Source organism: Ranitomeya variabilis, chromosome 8 (genome assembly GCF_051348905.1).
Source record: "Ranitomeya variabilis isolate aRanVar5 chromosome 8, aRanVar5.hap1, whole genome shotgun sequence".
Classification (NCBI taxonomy): domain Eukaryota; kingdom Metazoa; phylum Chordata; class Amphibia; order Anura; family Dendrobatidae; genus Ranitomeya; species Ranitomeya variabilis.
The window spans coordinates 178,101,428-178,116,737 of NC_135239.1; the positions used below are offsets into that span (position 1 = coordinate 178,101,428).

At 44.9% G+C, this 15,310-nt stretch overlaps 1 protein-coding gene across 3 annotated transcripts in view; it reads right to left on the reverse strand.

Moving 5' to 3' along the window:
• Window positions 1–15,310, reverse strand: part of ATG7 (autophagy related 7) — a 186,838-nt gene that overhangs the window by 121,118 nt on the left and 50,410 nt on the right. For all 3 annotated transcript variants that reach the window (XM_077276844.1, XM_077276843.1, XM_077276845.1), the window contains exons 12-14: window positions 6,282–6,440; window positions 3,322–3,516; window positions 309–512 (exon numbers count right to left, since the gene is read on the reverse strand). In XM_077276844.1, the coding sequence (XP_077132959.1) occupies window positions 309–512; window positions 3,322–3,516; window positions 6,282–6,440 (558 nt within the window). The remainder of the gene's footprint in view (window positions 1–308; window positions 513–3,321; window positions 3,517–6,281; window positions 6,441–15,310) is intronic.

Genomic DNA, 15,310 nt, shown 5'->3' on the forward strand with positions numbered 1-15,310 from the left:
CAGCTGGACCCCTCTACTATTTATTTCCGGTACACCAACAGATCGGCGTTACGTTGATTTGATGGTGGAACCACTGATATAGCAAATTCTCCATGGTACCATGGTCTACCCATCCAGTGATTTCCATAATTCCAAGACCTTTCCTTCTTGGTGCTGCGATTTCAATATTGAGGATGAGGAGTGTACTGACGAAGGATTACAGAACAGTTTAGGAATAGAAGGATTTGGGACTTGGAGTAAAAGAGATCTCAGAGGAGATACAATCTTTTACCTACATACAGAGGATAAAGCACGGATATCATACTTACATCCCCTGGTGCCACCACATCATTACAGAAATAGCAGCCAAGTTTATATCCGGGGATGTTGGAGAACAAAGACGACCCCAGGAGATCGGACGCGCCGCCGGCAGTATTGGAGTGTGAATCAGTGGCCTCCTCCGGTTTCCCTTTCTTCAACCCGTGTCTCATCACCACAAAGGTGTCAAACCCCAGAGCAGCGTTGATGACTAACTGTGGATGCAGGAGAGAAATAACAAGCCTGGAAATGTCAGAAAGTCATCAGATGGTTTACATCATGCACTCACCACTTTATCACAGAGACTGACTAGCGATTCACAGTGAGCACATCTCACAGAGGCTCGGTGACCATGTACCTGCTCCGTAACATTTATAGGAATTTTCCAAATTATTTCCCATGCAAACAAGTCAAGCATTCAGCCAACAAATCAAGTGCCCACTTGTTGGAAGATTACATCTTTTACGCACGCAGGCCATTTTTGGCCGTACACCCGTTGGTATTGAATGAAATGTGCTGCCGTTAATGCAAACTGCATGGGAAGGAGCGATGACCATGACTGGTCGCTCCCATACTGCTTGCAATCTGCACCATGTAAATTAGCTAATCGAGAGCAATCGCTTATCGGCACGGTTTTTGGCCCCAAAAATCTGTCCGTGTAAAAAAGGAATCCAAGTGCAACGATATTTGAATTTATTATCCATTCAGGTTTTAGGTTTTAATGTTCTGCCATGTTAGATGACATTGTTAGTGCAAACTCAGATGTCTGTGAAACACGGTCCGTGTATGGACCACAATGCACGGACTGGCCATGGTTTGCCAGACCCTAACTTGACAGCATATATGAGTCGGCCAAATGTGGGTCAGGATACCTGCGGTTGGTTGGTTCATCTCAGTCCGTACTCCGAACCGCGGTCAATGGGGTTTGAATTGCCATCTGCAATGTACTGCAACCTCAACGGAAGTCCAACTGGTTGCTATGTTTTGCGAACTTGCTTTCCAGTGTACATAGTGGGTTGCAGTGTGACTTCATTCACCTGGGGCATGCTGTGATGAAGCAGTGGCATGGAGAGATTTTTGTTGAGAACGCGAGAGCGGTTGGGAGAGGACGCGAGAGAGGTTGGGAGAGGAAGCGAGAGCGGGCGGGAGCGAGATCGGGCGGAAGCGAGAGGCAGCGAGAGGGAACGGGAGCGGGCAGAAGCGAGGAGGAGCGAAAGTAGGTGGAAGTGAGAGCAGGCGAAAGCGAGGAGCGAGAGCAGGCGAAAGTGGGGAGCGAGAGCAGGCGAAAGTGAGGAGAGCAGGCGAAAGCGAGAGGCAGCGAGAAGGAGCGAAAGCGGGCGGAAGCAAGAAGGAGCAAGAGTGGGCGGAAGCGAGAGCAGGCGAAAGCGAGAAGGAGCGAGAGCAGGCGAAAGCGAGAGGCAGCGAGAGGGGGCGAAAGAGGGAGCGAAAGCGGACGGAAGTGAGAATGGAGCGAAAGCGGGAGGAAGCAAGAAGGAGCAAGAGTGGGCGGAAGTGAGAGCAGGCGAAAGCGAGAAGGAGCGAGAGCGGGCGGAAGCAGGAGGTAGCGAGAGTGGGTGGAAGTGAGAGCAGGCGGAAGCGAGAGTGGGCGGAAGAGAGAAGGAGCGAGAGCGGGCGAAAGCAAGAAGGAGCGAGAGCGGGCGAAAGCAAGAAGGAGCGAAAGCGGGCGGAAGCAAGGAGCGAAAGTGGGCGGAAGCAAGGAGCGAAAGCGGGCGGAAGCAAGGAGCGAAAGAGGGCGGAAGCGAGAAGGAGCGAGAGTGGGTGGAAGCAAGAAGGAGCGAGAGTGGGCGGAAGTGAGAGCAGGCGAAAGCAAGAAGGAGCAAGAGGGGGCGGAAGCAAGAAGGAGCAAGAGGGGGCGGAAGCAAGAAGGAGCAAGAGGGGGCGGAAGCAAGAAGGAGCAAGAGGGGGCGGAAGCAAGAAGGAGCGAGAGGGGGCGGAAGCAAGAAGGAGCGAGAGCGGGCGGAAGCAAGAAGGAGCGAGAGCGGGCGGAAGCAAGAAGGAGCGAGAGCGGGCGGAAGCAAGAAGGAGCGAGAGGGGGCGGAAGCAAGAAGGAGCGAGAGGGGGCGGAAGCAAGAAGGAGCGAGAGCGGGCGGAAGCAAAAAGGAGCGAGAGCGGGCGGAAGCAAGAAGGAGCGAGAGCGGGCAGAAGCAAGAGCGGACGGAAGTGAGAGGGATGCTGCACAGGAAAAACTGCTTCAGCTAGCAGCACCGGTGAGCGCATGTTTCGGCCACCATGCTGCTGCTCAGAACTTTCTATCACGAGTGCACTGTTCTCCTGCACAGTAAGACGGCAGGCATAGGAGCAGTGCACTCCTCTTGTAGATGGTTGTCACATCTTCAGAAGTAAAATAATAGTATATAATAATAGTAAAAATAATAGTAAATTCAGCCACATGTATATTTTATCACAATAGGATGTAAAGTTTAATACAAAAAAAAAATGTTCTATCCTCCTAGCAGTAGTAGTACATGTTTTCTTCCATTTTCTAGGCGAACAGAGGCTGAGTCACTGCCCAACCTCATAAAACCGGGGCTCAGATCACGACCTTTTACAACCTCTGCCCATAAAACCTGTGAGTGGAGTCACCACAGTACAAGGTGGATAGTATTACAAAAGCCCACGGCTCCTGGCCTAATCTCCCCTTTACCAGAAGATTCCTGTATGACTCGTATTTCCTCCAAAAGCCCCTTATACTCAAGTCATATTACAAAGGCCAAGGAGATGTGACTGTTTTTTCCATTATGAAACCATAAGCAAACATTCAGCGTGACATGGAAAAGAAGAGGCCGGTATATCCACAGTCTGGTGGTTTTCAGGCAGACGTTTGGTAAGTGGAACTAAACAGCGGCAGAGACTCAGTGCTGGACCTGGAGAGGGTGAGCACAGCGCTGTTTGTTATAAATCTAACTGCAAATGGGGACAGGGTTTTTCTGACATTGGAAGACCCCCTTAAATAAATGCCAGTGTCCAAATGCTGTCTGAAAATGAACAATCCCCCTGTATCACCTTTTTCTGACTTGCAGCAATGACAGTGGGCAGCCATCGACTTTCCCGGGTGTCCATTAGTAGAAAAACTACGTCATGCTCAGCGATGAGAGTCTCCAGTTTATCCACTTCTTTAGCTGCTTGATTCAGGGTCTCCTCAGAGAAATTCACAGAATGACCCGGCATTGGAATACTCATGTTAAATCCATTAGTTATCTAAAGAGGGGGAAAAAAAACCAATCATTAATTCTTGTATCCATTATACAACAGGGGACGGAGACGTTTCCTAAGTACATGTTCTGCTACACGCGGATCTAAAGGTTTTGTACATATGAGCCGATTGCAAATAAAATGGGGGAGAATTTACTAATCGATGGGGGTCCGACTGCTGGACACAGGAGCATCAATGGAAAAAAAAAAATGAAAAAAAAAAAGTTATAGGTCTCGGAAAATGGACACCGACATGTTCAGTTTTTGCTCTTATTCTAGACTCGATGCTCCCCTGAGTAAATCAGTGTTTTGCTTATTTTTTACTTGTTTTAGATATATGGCCATTTTACTTAGTGTAATTTTTCATGATCTTTACAAGGAGGTGTGTCTCACAGGATCCTCGGGGGCGTGTCAGTAGGCTACTCTGCATTACCCTGTGAGCCACGCCCCCTTAAAATCACACTAAATAAAACTGCTCATATCTCTAGAACCATATGGCGGATTAAAAGTAACAAAAAAAAAAAGAAGAATCAAGAGAACAGTGTAAAAAAAAAATAATAGCAAAAACGGGTCACTTGACTTGGCGACCAGTATTGGGAAAATTAATGGTACCCTTCAAAACTACAACATGATTCACAAAACACAGGTCCTCGTCAGAAAAAGAAAACAGTTATGAGTCTTAGAAAAAGGGAAGGAAAACAAAAATTAAAAACTGTCTGCGAGAAGAAGAGTTTTGAAGAAAGCCAGTGTCCATATACGTCTCCCATAATTACTCTTCCTTTCTTACTTTAATTGGAAATTCGTTACAGCGTAAAAATCTGAGATTGAAATTAAAAATGAATTTGTCAATTAAAGCCGTGTGTTATTAATATACCGTAAGTCATAGAATTCCGTAAAAATATTCGAAGGACAAGGTGTGCAGTAATGATAGGATTGAGTCTACCTCTGGAGAACATCAGCCGCATCCACCGCACCGCTCACGGCGTAGTATTAATAGATATAGTTTGCTTTCTTCCTTTTGGGTGAGATACCACAGGTGGAGAATAAGTAATCTTAAAAGTGGAAGTTCTATACAGAATGGCTCATAAAAGACATTTAATGGAGTATTCCCATCTCCAAGATTCTATCCCAATATGTAGTTGGTGTAATAATAGCAAATATCTCCAATTAGACATTTAGTATAGTTCTTCTGATTCACTTACTTTATGTAGGGCACTGCAGTAGCTTAGGTGTCCATGGTTACGACCACTCATATAATGACAGTTAGACAGCTCTTACTGGTCTTACCATGGATATTAAAGCTACTCCAATGCCCTACAAGAGCTAAGTGACATAGTGAATCAGAAGAACCATACTACATTTCTAATTGGAGGTATTTGCTAATATTATTTTTACATCTACTACATGTTGGGATAGGATCTTGGAGATAGGTATACCTATTTAATTTCTGGATGAAGTTCTATAAGTTAACGACAAGCAACAAGACACTTTTTCCAATGGTTCCGAAAAATTAAATAGTTACTGCACTTTGCCACAACTTGCTCTCATTTGGTAGAATGTGACATGTAGACGATCTAATCTGCAAGTTGCAATATGCAAAAATAATCACTGTGAAGTGCTGACCAATGGGTGTCTTTTCTGTCTAGCTTGCTGTCTGCTGCCTGTTGTCAAGTGTAATCCTTCTCCAACAGCAGAGGAGATGAAGAAATGGATTACAGGAATCGAGGGCAGATCTAGGTCTCTGCTTCTACTCTCCTGACTGTCAAATTTGCATATAGGTATGGCAGTGAGATAGACTATTACTCAAGCTATTGGATAAATGCAGGTATAATTCATGCTGGCAAGTGAGTCAATGAATGTTCCAGCACATGTAGTGCTGGCAGAACGTAGAGGAGAAGTCACCCACTTAAAAATAAGAAAGTCTGGCAAGCTACAGAGCAAGAGAATCAGGATGATTCCTTAACATATTCTGTATGTATATCAAGGCCAGTTTTAAAGGAAAACTAACTTTTTTTTTTTTTTTTTTTTAAATAAATCAAATTTTTTTACTTAAAAGTTTTTGTTTTTTTGTTTTTTTAAGTTGCCAACGCTTTTTTTTGTTGTTTTTTTTTCAAATCATGTTCATCAAGAAAAAAAAAATCGTAAACTTGAATATTTTCACATGGGCCACTGCACTTTTTTTTCTTTTAGATTCATACCTCCTATCCTTTCAGGAAGAGGTTTCAGCAGACTTCTTATCAGTAGAGGCAGAATTACAGTGACAGGTAACACCTCTATACACAGCTGTTAATGCAGGATCCACCAAATACAACTGGACAGGTCATACCTGACCTTGCTCCTCTCCCTTCATAATGATCTGTGCACGGATCAGTAGATGCTTCACTACAAAAGATAGGATTCTCTCTATATACATATGTTGTTTCCTGAAACAAAGTTAGGAGTCTAATAGATCCCCCTAGTGGTCAGTGTAAAAACTGCAAGATTTCTATTTTTTTTTATTTCAAATGCAGATTGTGATATGTTAAAAAAAAAAAAATGGGGAAAAATATTTATTAAAAATGTATTTTTTCTTTATATTAATGAATATTTATATTATTTCTTTATATTAATTTATAATATATTTATATTAAATTAATTGTAATTCTTGTGCTGGGATACCGATGACCGAGTGACTTATCAGTATCTGGCCGGCAGATCACAGAACATACTGAGCCAGCTGGGAAATAAAGACCACTTATAAGACCTGACTTTTTCAGGTTCGTTCTTCGTACCACGCCAGGGAATATCCTTTGAAGTTTCTCTGCCGCTGCCAAAGCCTTGGATTTTCCACCTCCGAGACAATCTTCAAACTCATAGAGAGGCTGCCGGACGGGGTTAGAGTACGAGATTTTGGCATTGTCCACAAATGTTATATGTCTTACTCCCCAGCCCTAAAGAAGAAGAAGAGAAAAAAAAAAAAAAAAGAAAAAACACAAAAAATAATTAAACATCCAAAAACAGAAGAAGTAGCAATATCCATTCTACAATTTCGCTTCAGTTTGCACTAGATATTTCGCAAAACACACTCTGATCGAAGACTGAAGAGTGCCACTCAATGAAGACCCATCATGGCAAAAAACGCACTTTATCTTTCTTCAGCAGGGTATACTTGTTTTTTTTACATTGAAGTCTATGGGAAATATACTTTGTATTTAGTGGCAAATGCTCCCTATGGATATCTCCGTAAACCACAAAGTGTGGACACCCCTTTACGGCTGATTTTCAGTACGTTTTTCCTACTTTTTTGATTTTATGGGTGAAGGAAGTGTCTGACATGTCAGGTTGTATCCACAGGTCTTGGACAAATCCTGTTTTTACAGCGAATTGCTAAAAATTGCAACAAAAGGAACAAAAAACGTAATGAAAAAAAAATACATTTTTGTTTTTTATAACCCAAATTAATCAACTAATTCTTATTACTTGGATCAAGCAAGTGAGGCAGTCTTCCCCAGATCTGAGTTTCATGGTCTGTGTCCGCAGCTCTCCTGACCTGAGCATCACCGGCATGTAGGAGGCTGTGGAGAATAAGCCAGGAGATCCACGGACTAGCCACAAATTGCATAAAGCTCCATTATAGGCTGAAAGATCTGCTTTAATAGAGAGGGACAACACTTACTGACTTCTGAAGATAAAAGTGTTGCCTCCTCACCTCACTAATCTACATGGAGAGACCTGCCAATCTAGGAAAGCCAGGCAAGGAGAAGCCAGCCAACTCGCCCCCCCAGCCAGCAGGTTACATTATAAGGACGCCGTGTTCCAAAGTAAATACATACATGTCTGCAATAACCAAGCCGGCAGTGTCTGGCAGCTTTAATCAGCCGACTTGTTCATGTGGGCAGTATAATCAAATAGGGGACTTGAACCAATAGGCTCATTACAGCGGGGCAACAGGAAGGAGTTAAAAACTTATTCTCATCTTCATAGATGGATATTGTTGGAAAGTGCTCGAAAAAACAGATCACTTTTGCAATATGTGACTTCTTATAATTTGCAGCCATTCTTGAGATATTAACACTTTTCTTTTGCTTACAGTTCGTTGTCTAGGAGACCGACCATCACGGCTGTCTAAGCTTGCCAAAGCTGGCCCTGGATTAAGAGAATACCCAGTGCTGTAGTGATCCTGGCCACCAGCGTCAAAACAATGCTTACAAGCTCAATAGAAAAAGAGTTTGTAAGCACTGCAAGTGTTCTGGTGCCTAGCAGCTGTGGTCGGTCTCCAAGGCAACGAGCAGCAAGCAACAGAAAAGTGTTATTTAACCCCTTTAGGAGAAATTATGTACATTTACATCACATGACTTTGATGCGGCCTCATACTCTAAGCCCGCACATTCCCAGAGACATGGCAGCTAATTTAAATCAGCCTTCGTGTACCTTTAACAGCCGCGGGTGGAGCGGTGCTCCACCCTTGGCTGTTAACCTCTTAAATTCTGCGGTCAATCTCTGACAGCGGGATTTAACGCACTGTCAGGGGAAAGCCTCATTGCACAGGAAGCCCTTCTGAGCCATTTTCTTGCATTGTCTGCTGAGACTTGTATAATTGCTTTTGGAGTGGGGAAACACAGCGCTATTCTATATGTCATGTGTCGGGCTGGTAAAATGTCATGCAAACAGTGGGGTCATATTAGAGAATCAGTCCTCTGATTGACGTCTATGTTTTTGTTAGGTGAAGCATGTCAGATCCTTGAGGGCCTCGATATTACGGGAATGTGAGAAATCCTTTCTATTGCTCATTTGCTTTCTAAATACAAATTTAAAAGGGCTTTTACCAAGTTACTTACTGGTTAAAAATTGCAAAGTTCTTGGAAAAACAAGAATTTAGTTTTTAGTAAAAATACTTTTTTAATTCTATAGTGTTCTTCACAGTAATAGTCCAAGTCATAGCCGGCTCTCACATCCTCTAAAAAAAAAATTGCTTTATTAATCCAATAGACATAAAAAATGGTAGAACACAACGGGACAAAAATTAAAAAAGCAGAAAAGACATATCCACTGCCTACCTACATGGTCCTTTGCCAAGTTTTTGACAAGAGCAGTTTAATTTTTAACTTGTGTTCAAATATTTTTTGCACCTTTTATACCACTGGATTAATAAACTAATATTTTTAAGAAGATGCGAGTGCTGGCTATCTTTTGGACTGTTGCTATTACTGTACACCCGGACAGGTGAGCAGATTTATCCCTTTTTCACATGTTCCTCACTGTGCCTACATTACTGGCCACTTTTACAGTCTATCAGTGGTGGTCGGTCTTCTAGGCAAGGAGTGAAGCGCGCGCAAAATCCTTTTTTCTTTTAAGCTGGTCAGATCCAGTACTCATTCGCTCCTCTGATGCTGCAACTTTAAAGCCGCCGCCGCTTGGAGCACCGGCGAGTGCAGAGTTTGAGCCACCGGTGCAACCGGCTGGAACGGTTAATCATTCAGAAGTGGAGAAGCCAGGAGGTTGGGAAGAGGTGTGCTCCAGAAAAGCAAACATGAGACAACCCCTTTAACTACTTCTAGACTGCCCATAGACTATAGATGTCTGGGCAGCCTACTCTTATCCCTGCACTGGTGTTCTGAAGCATCAATGCATTCTAATCAACTTTTACAAAGTCGTGAAGCTTTGGAGGAAGAAAACTGCTGTCAGACACAGCCAGACTTCCCAGAGAGAAGATAAAATATGGTTTATTACTATGTTTACCTTCTCGAACTCTGTATACTGGAGCTGTGTATAAAGATTAGGATGCACTTCTCCTGCTTTTTCCTCTGGACCCAGTTAATAGGTGATCACTGGATACAGGAACAGGAACTGTTGGGTCCTAGAAACTCAGTCAGCTCTACTATGCAGGCAGGAGGCTAAAATTCCCCTGTAGCTAGAGCTGATAAACCAGCCCCAGTTACGGGGGAAATCAGAAAAAAAAGCCGGATTACTCACCGGTAATGCTCTTTTAATGAGTCCACGACAGCACCCCACATGAGAGAGAGGGATCCGCCCCATAGGAACAGGAAACCTACAGAATAAAAGGAGGCGGTCCCCTCTCCTCCTCAGTTTAGTTTACAGAGTACAAAAAGGGAACCGCAAAAGCTTTAGTATTAATTCTTATTCAGCAAAATATCTTAAACTCTATACAACCATTATTTGTGAATTTAAAAGGAAGAGCTGTGCATAACTTAGGGAGGGTAGTAAATGGGTGCTGTCGTGGACTCATTAAAAGAGCATTACCGGTGAGTAATCCGGCTTTTTACCCTTCGCCACGACAGCACCCCACATGAGAGATTTTCAGAGATTCATTATTTGGGTGGGATTACTGTATTTAGAACAGCTCTACCAAAGGTCAGATCCGAAGATGCAGATAGATCAAGTCTATAATGGTTGTAAAAGGTAGAAGGTGTAGACCAAGTTGCGGCCTTACATATTAGATGGATCGGGACATCCGCTTGTTCCGCCCAGGAGGAAGCCATGGCTCGTGTTGAGTGCGCTTTAATACCCACTGGAGGAATCTCGCCTTTCGATGTATAGGCCAAGCAGATAGCATCTCTGATCCACCGAGATATGGTAGCTCTCGTGACCCCATGTCCTTTCTTGTGGCCCTGAAAGGAGATAAACAGAGCCCTACTCTCCCTCCATGTGTGACACCTTTCTATATAGGTCAGGATGGCTCTTCTGACATCTAAGGTGTGGAATTTATGCTGTTCTGGAGTTACAGGTGAATCAAAAAAGGAAGGGAGAAATATCTCTTGGGACCTGTGGTAGGTGGACGCTACCTTAGGGAGGTATGAGGGGTCTGGTTTTAGGACTATCCGATCCTGGAATATCAGTAAGAAGGGTGGGTCTACTGATAGGGCCTGGATGTCGCTAACCCGTCTAGCTGAGGTTAGGGCTACCAAGAGGGCTACTTTATATGTCAGGACTTTTAAAGGTATTGAATCTAGTGGCTCAAATGGGGAGCTGGTTAAGGCCTCTAGCACTAGATTTAAATCCCACGGAGGTAGACGGGGAATATGGACCGGTTTACTACGTTCACAAGATTTTATGAATCTGGAGATCCACCTATTAGCTGCTATATTGCATCCATATAGGGCTCCTAATGCCGAGACCTGAACTCTCAAGGTATTTACAGATAATCCTAACTCTCGGCCTTTCTGCAAGAACTCTAAAATAGGTGTGATTGGAACTTGCTTAGTGAACGGTACCGTGTGAAAGTCTAAAAATTTATTCCATACCCTACTATATATTAGGGTGGTAGATCTTTTTCTGCTCAATAAGAGGGTGTTAACTAGTTCTGCTGAGAACCCTCTTGATCTTAGTAGTTGCCTCTCAAATTCCACGCCGTCAAGTGAAGACCTTTCACTTGCGGGTGGAAAAAGGGGCCTTGGGACAGCAGTTCCTTGTCTGATGGGAGGATCCATGGATCGCATAGGCACATGGTCTGGAGACAAGAGAACCATGGTCTTTTCGGCCAGAATGGTGCAATGAGGATCACTCTTGCTTGTTCCCTCCTGATTTTTCTGATCACTAGAGGAATCAGAGACATTGGAGGAAAGGCATATGCCAGCTGGAATCTCCAAGGATGGTGGAGAGAGTCCAACATATCTGGGTGATCCATGACGTTCAGGGAAGCGAACCTTTTTACTTGCCGGTTGTCTCTTGTGGCAAATAGGTCGATTTGTGGTATCCCCCATGACTCTGTTATCATACTGAATATGGATCTGTTTAAGGTCCATTCCCCTTGACGTAGCTCGTTTCGACTGAGATAGTCTGCCCTGATGTTTTCTACACCTCTGATATGCAGGGCTGTTAGGGATGTTAGATGAGTCTCTGCCAGCTGAAAGATGTCTGCAGCTATGGTCATTAGACTTCCTGATCTTGTACCACCCTGACGGTTCACATATGCCACTGTGGTGGAATTGTCCGAGTAAATTCTTACATCTGCTCCTTGAATCTGCGGAAGAAAGTGATTTAAGGCATACTCTACCGCTTTTAACTCCTTCCAATTGGAGGAACATGACAATTCTGCCTGGTCCCAAGTATCTTGGGCCAGACTGTTTTTCATATGTGCTCCCCACCCAATAGGGCTGGCGTCAGTGGTAATTATTTTAGACGGGTCTATTATCCATGGCACACCCTCTGAGAGGTGGTCCATGTCTAGCCACCAGGATAGCGATTCTAAGACATCTTTGGAAAGAGTTATTTTGCTTTCTAGATGTCCGTCTTTATCCTGAGCCGACAATACCTCATACTGTAATTGACGAGTATGAAATTGTGCCCATGGTACAGCAGGGATACATGATGATAATGACCCCAGTAAGGACATGCTCTTCCTTAGTGTCATGTAGGGGTTGCGTATTGCGTCTGATACCCTTGATTGTATAATCAGTTTCTTTGCCTGGGGGAGGAAGCATCTCTGACTTACGGAGTCTAGCTGGATTCCTAGAAATGTCTGGACGGTTTCTGGATTCAGCCGGGATTTTTCGAAGTTGATGATCCAACCTAACTCCTGTAGGGACGAGATCGTATTAGATAGACGAGTTTTACACTGAAGCATGGAATTTCCCACCACTAGAAAGTCATCTAGGTAGGGTATTATCAAGGTATCTTGTTGACGTAGATGAGCCATTACTTCTAATATCACTTTAGTGAAGATGCGGGGAGCCATAGAAAGCCCAAATGGCATTGCAACATACTGAAAGTGACGAACCTGTCCTCCCAGGATGACTGCTACCCTTAGATACTTTTGATGTTCCGGATGTATGGGAAGATGATAATAAGCATCCTTTAAGTCTATTCCGGCCATGACACACCTAGGAAACAAGAGTTTTATGGTTGAACTAATAGATTCCATTTTGAAGGTATGATTACGCAGGAAGGCATTTAACCTCTTGAGGTTTATGATGGTTCTAAATGAACCATCAGGCTTATTGATCAAGAATAAAGGGGAATAGAACCCCTTCCCTTCTTGATCTCGGGGAACTTCTATCAGGACTTTTTTAGACAGAAGAGATAGGATCTCTGATTCCAGAGCCCTTTGTTGGTCTTGACCTTTTGGAGATGTTACTATAAAGGAATCCCAAGGGATTCGATCAAATTCCAATTTTAGGCCGTATTGTACAATGTCCAGAATCCACTGGCTGGATGTAATTTGTTCCCATCTGGGGAAGAAGAATTTCAATCTGCCGCCTACCTCCTGGTTAGCGGTATTTACGTTTCGGGTTATGGGACCCGCTAAAAAAGGCACCTTTTTGCTTCGGGTCCTTCGACTCCCATCGCTCCCTTTGTTCGAACGGCTTGTTCCTGGTAAAGGGACGTCTTTTGAAGGCTCTCCTGTAGGATGGAAGATACTGGTTAGGGAAGCCTTTTTTCCTTTCACCTGCTTTACTTAGGAGCTCATCCAGTGCTTTTCCGAAAAGAAACTCACCCTGGCAGGGGATCGCACAAAGTTTTGCTTTGGCCTGTGCGTCCCCTTTCCAGTTCTTTAGCCAGAGTGCTCGCCGGGCTGTGTTCACTAGGCCGGCTGACCTGGCTGCTAGGCGTAGCGAGTCCACAGAGGCATCAGCCAGGAATGCTACTGCTTCTTTGATTAGAGGGAATTTCGGCAGGATTGACTCTCTCGAAGTTCTACCTCTAATCTGTTCCTCCAGTTGCTCCATCCATACTAGCAGTGACCTCGCAGTGCAGGTGCTAGATATGGCGGGTCTGAACGCCCCCGTGTTGGCTTCCCACGACCTTTTTAGTAAAGCCTCCGCTTTACGATCCAGCGGGTCTGTCAGGACTCCTGAATCTTCCACCGGTAAGACCGACTGTTTGGTTGTGGAGGCTACAGCGGCATCCACCTTCGGCACCTTTGACCAGGTATTTAGTTCCTCGTCACTGAAGGGATAGCGTCTTTTAGAGGATGATGGTAGAAAACCTCTATTTTGCTTATCCCACTCTTTTTTTACTATTTCTTTAATAGTTTTTATGACGGGGAAGGACCTACGTTTTTTCTGTCCTAACCCCGCGAACATGATGTCCTGAGCCGTTTTACTTTCTTTCTCGTCTGAGCACCCCATCGTGCTTCTGACGGATTTTATCAAATTGTCCACACTGCTGTTGGGAAGACAAAGTCCCCCTTCAGCCTCGGATGAGCTCGGCTGGGATTCCGCTTCGCCTGAGGATATACATACGTCCTCTGACTGTGAGCTGACCGGAGATTTGGACCTACTAGGCTGACGGGTACTGGTGGTACTAGCCTGTGCCAACCCCTGCATTTCTTCCCGGATTATAGCTCGGACATCTGACGGAGTCATTATGTTTTCCTGTCGTAAGGTTTGCACGATACATTCCGAACACAGTTTTTTGACATAATCATCCGGGAGGGGCTGTGTACATAAAGCACATTCCTTGTGCTTGGACTTGTGTGTCCTTTTCTTAGTCTAGAGGAAGGATACAGGAGGAACATATATCAGCATATAGGTAGAGACTCTTTCAAAAACTCACCCAGTGAAGCTGACAGGTACCGGTTCTGGAGGCGGATTTCGTTTGGTGGTAGAACCCTTCCCTGGAGGTCGATCACCACTTTTTGTGCTGCTCCTAGCGCTCCTCTCCTTGCTAGGAGAACGCTGTTGCACCGCGGGCAAGTGCGCATCGTCGGCCGGTGAAGCCATCTTACACACACCGGCCCGACGCTAGCGCTGCATTTTTAAAACTGCCGCCCATTCTCCTGCCTCCCCGGACCAACCCGGAAGTGCTCCAGCGACTTCCGGGTTAGACGCGCCGCTCTCACTCACCATGCGGCGGCTGGGGATATTAAGCCGGCCGCAGCAGCGCGCGCGTCCTCACGGTGCCGGGCGGACCCACGGTGACCGGACCCGGACCGTGGATGTATGGCCAGACGAGGGGGGAGGCTGCAAGCAGGGGCTCCCCCGCCGCTGCTTCTGGAACCGCAGCCCCTGCCGTTCCCATAGATACCGACGCAGGCGGGTGCATGGCCCAGGGATCCTCTTCATCTGTAGGTAAGCCGGGTCCCTGTAGGAACAGGAAACCTAAACTGAGGAGGAGAGGGGACCGCCTCCTTTTATTCTGTAGGTTTCCTGTTCCTATGGGGCGGATCCCTCTCTCTCATGTGGGGTGCTGTCGTGGCGAAGGGTAAAAATTATATACCGTATATAGCGCTTGTTCACCATTATCGTTAGGAAAGGCCAGGTGATGCAAATTACCCAGCTTTATAAAAAGCCAGCCTCCTCTAATACTGTGCCAAAAAAACAGCCATGGGTTCCTCTAAGTAGGCCGCTGCCTAGGACTCTGAAAATGCGGAGGCCCACAAAGCAGGAGAAGGCTATAAGAAGATAGCAAAGAGTTTCCAAGTTGCCCTTTCCTCAGTTTGAAAACTAATTAAGAAATGTTACCAGGAGCAGTGGAGGTCAAGATGAGGTCTGGAAGACCAAGCAAAATTTCAGTGAGAGCTGCTTGTAGTATTACTAGAGAGGCAAATCAGAACCCCTGCTTGACTGCAAAAGACCTTCAGAAAGATTTAGCAGACTCTGAAGTTATGGTACATTGATCTACTGTTCACAGACACCTGCACAAATATGGCTTTTAAGTAGGAGTCATCAGAAGAAAACCTCTCCTGCATCCTCACTGTAAAATTCAGCATCAGAAGCATGCAAAAAAAAAAAATCCATAAAACAAGTCTGACGCATTTTGGAAACAAGTCCTGTGGACTGATGAGATTAAAATAGAACTCTTTGGCCACAATGATCAAACGTATGTGTGGAGAAAAAGGCCACCAAATTTCAGGAAAAGA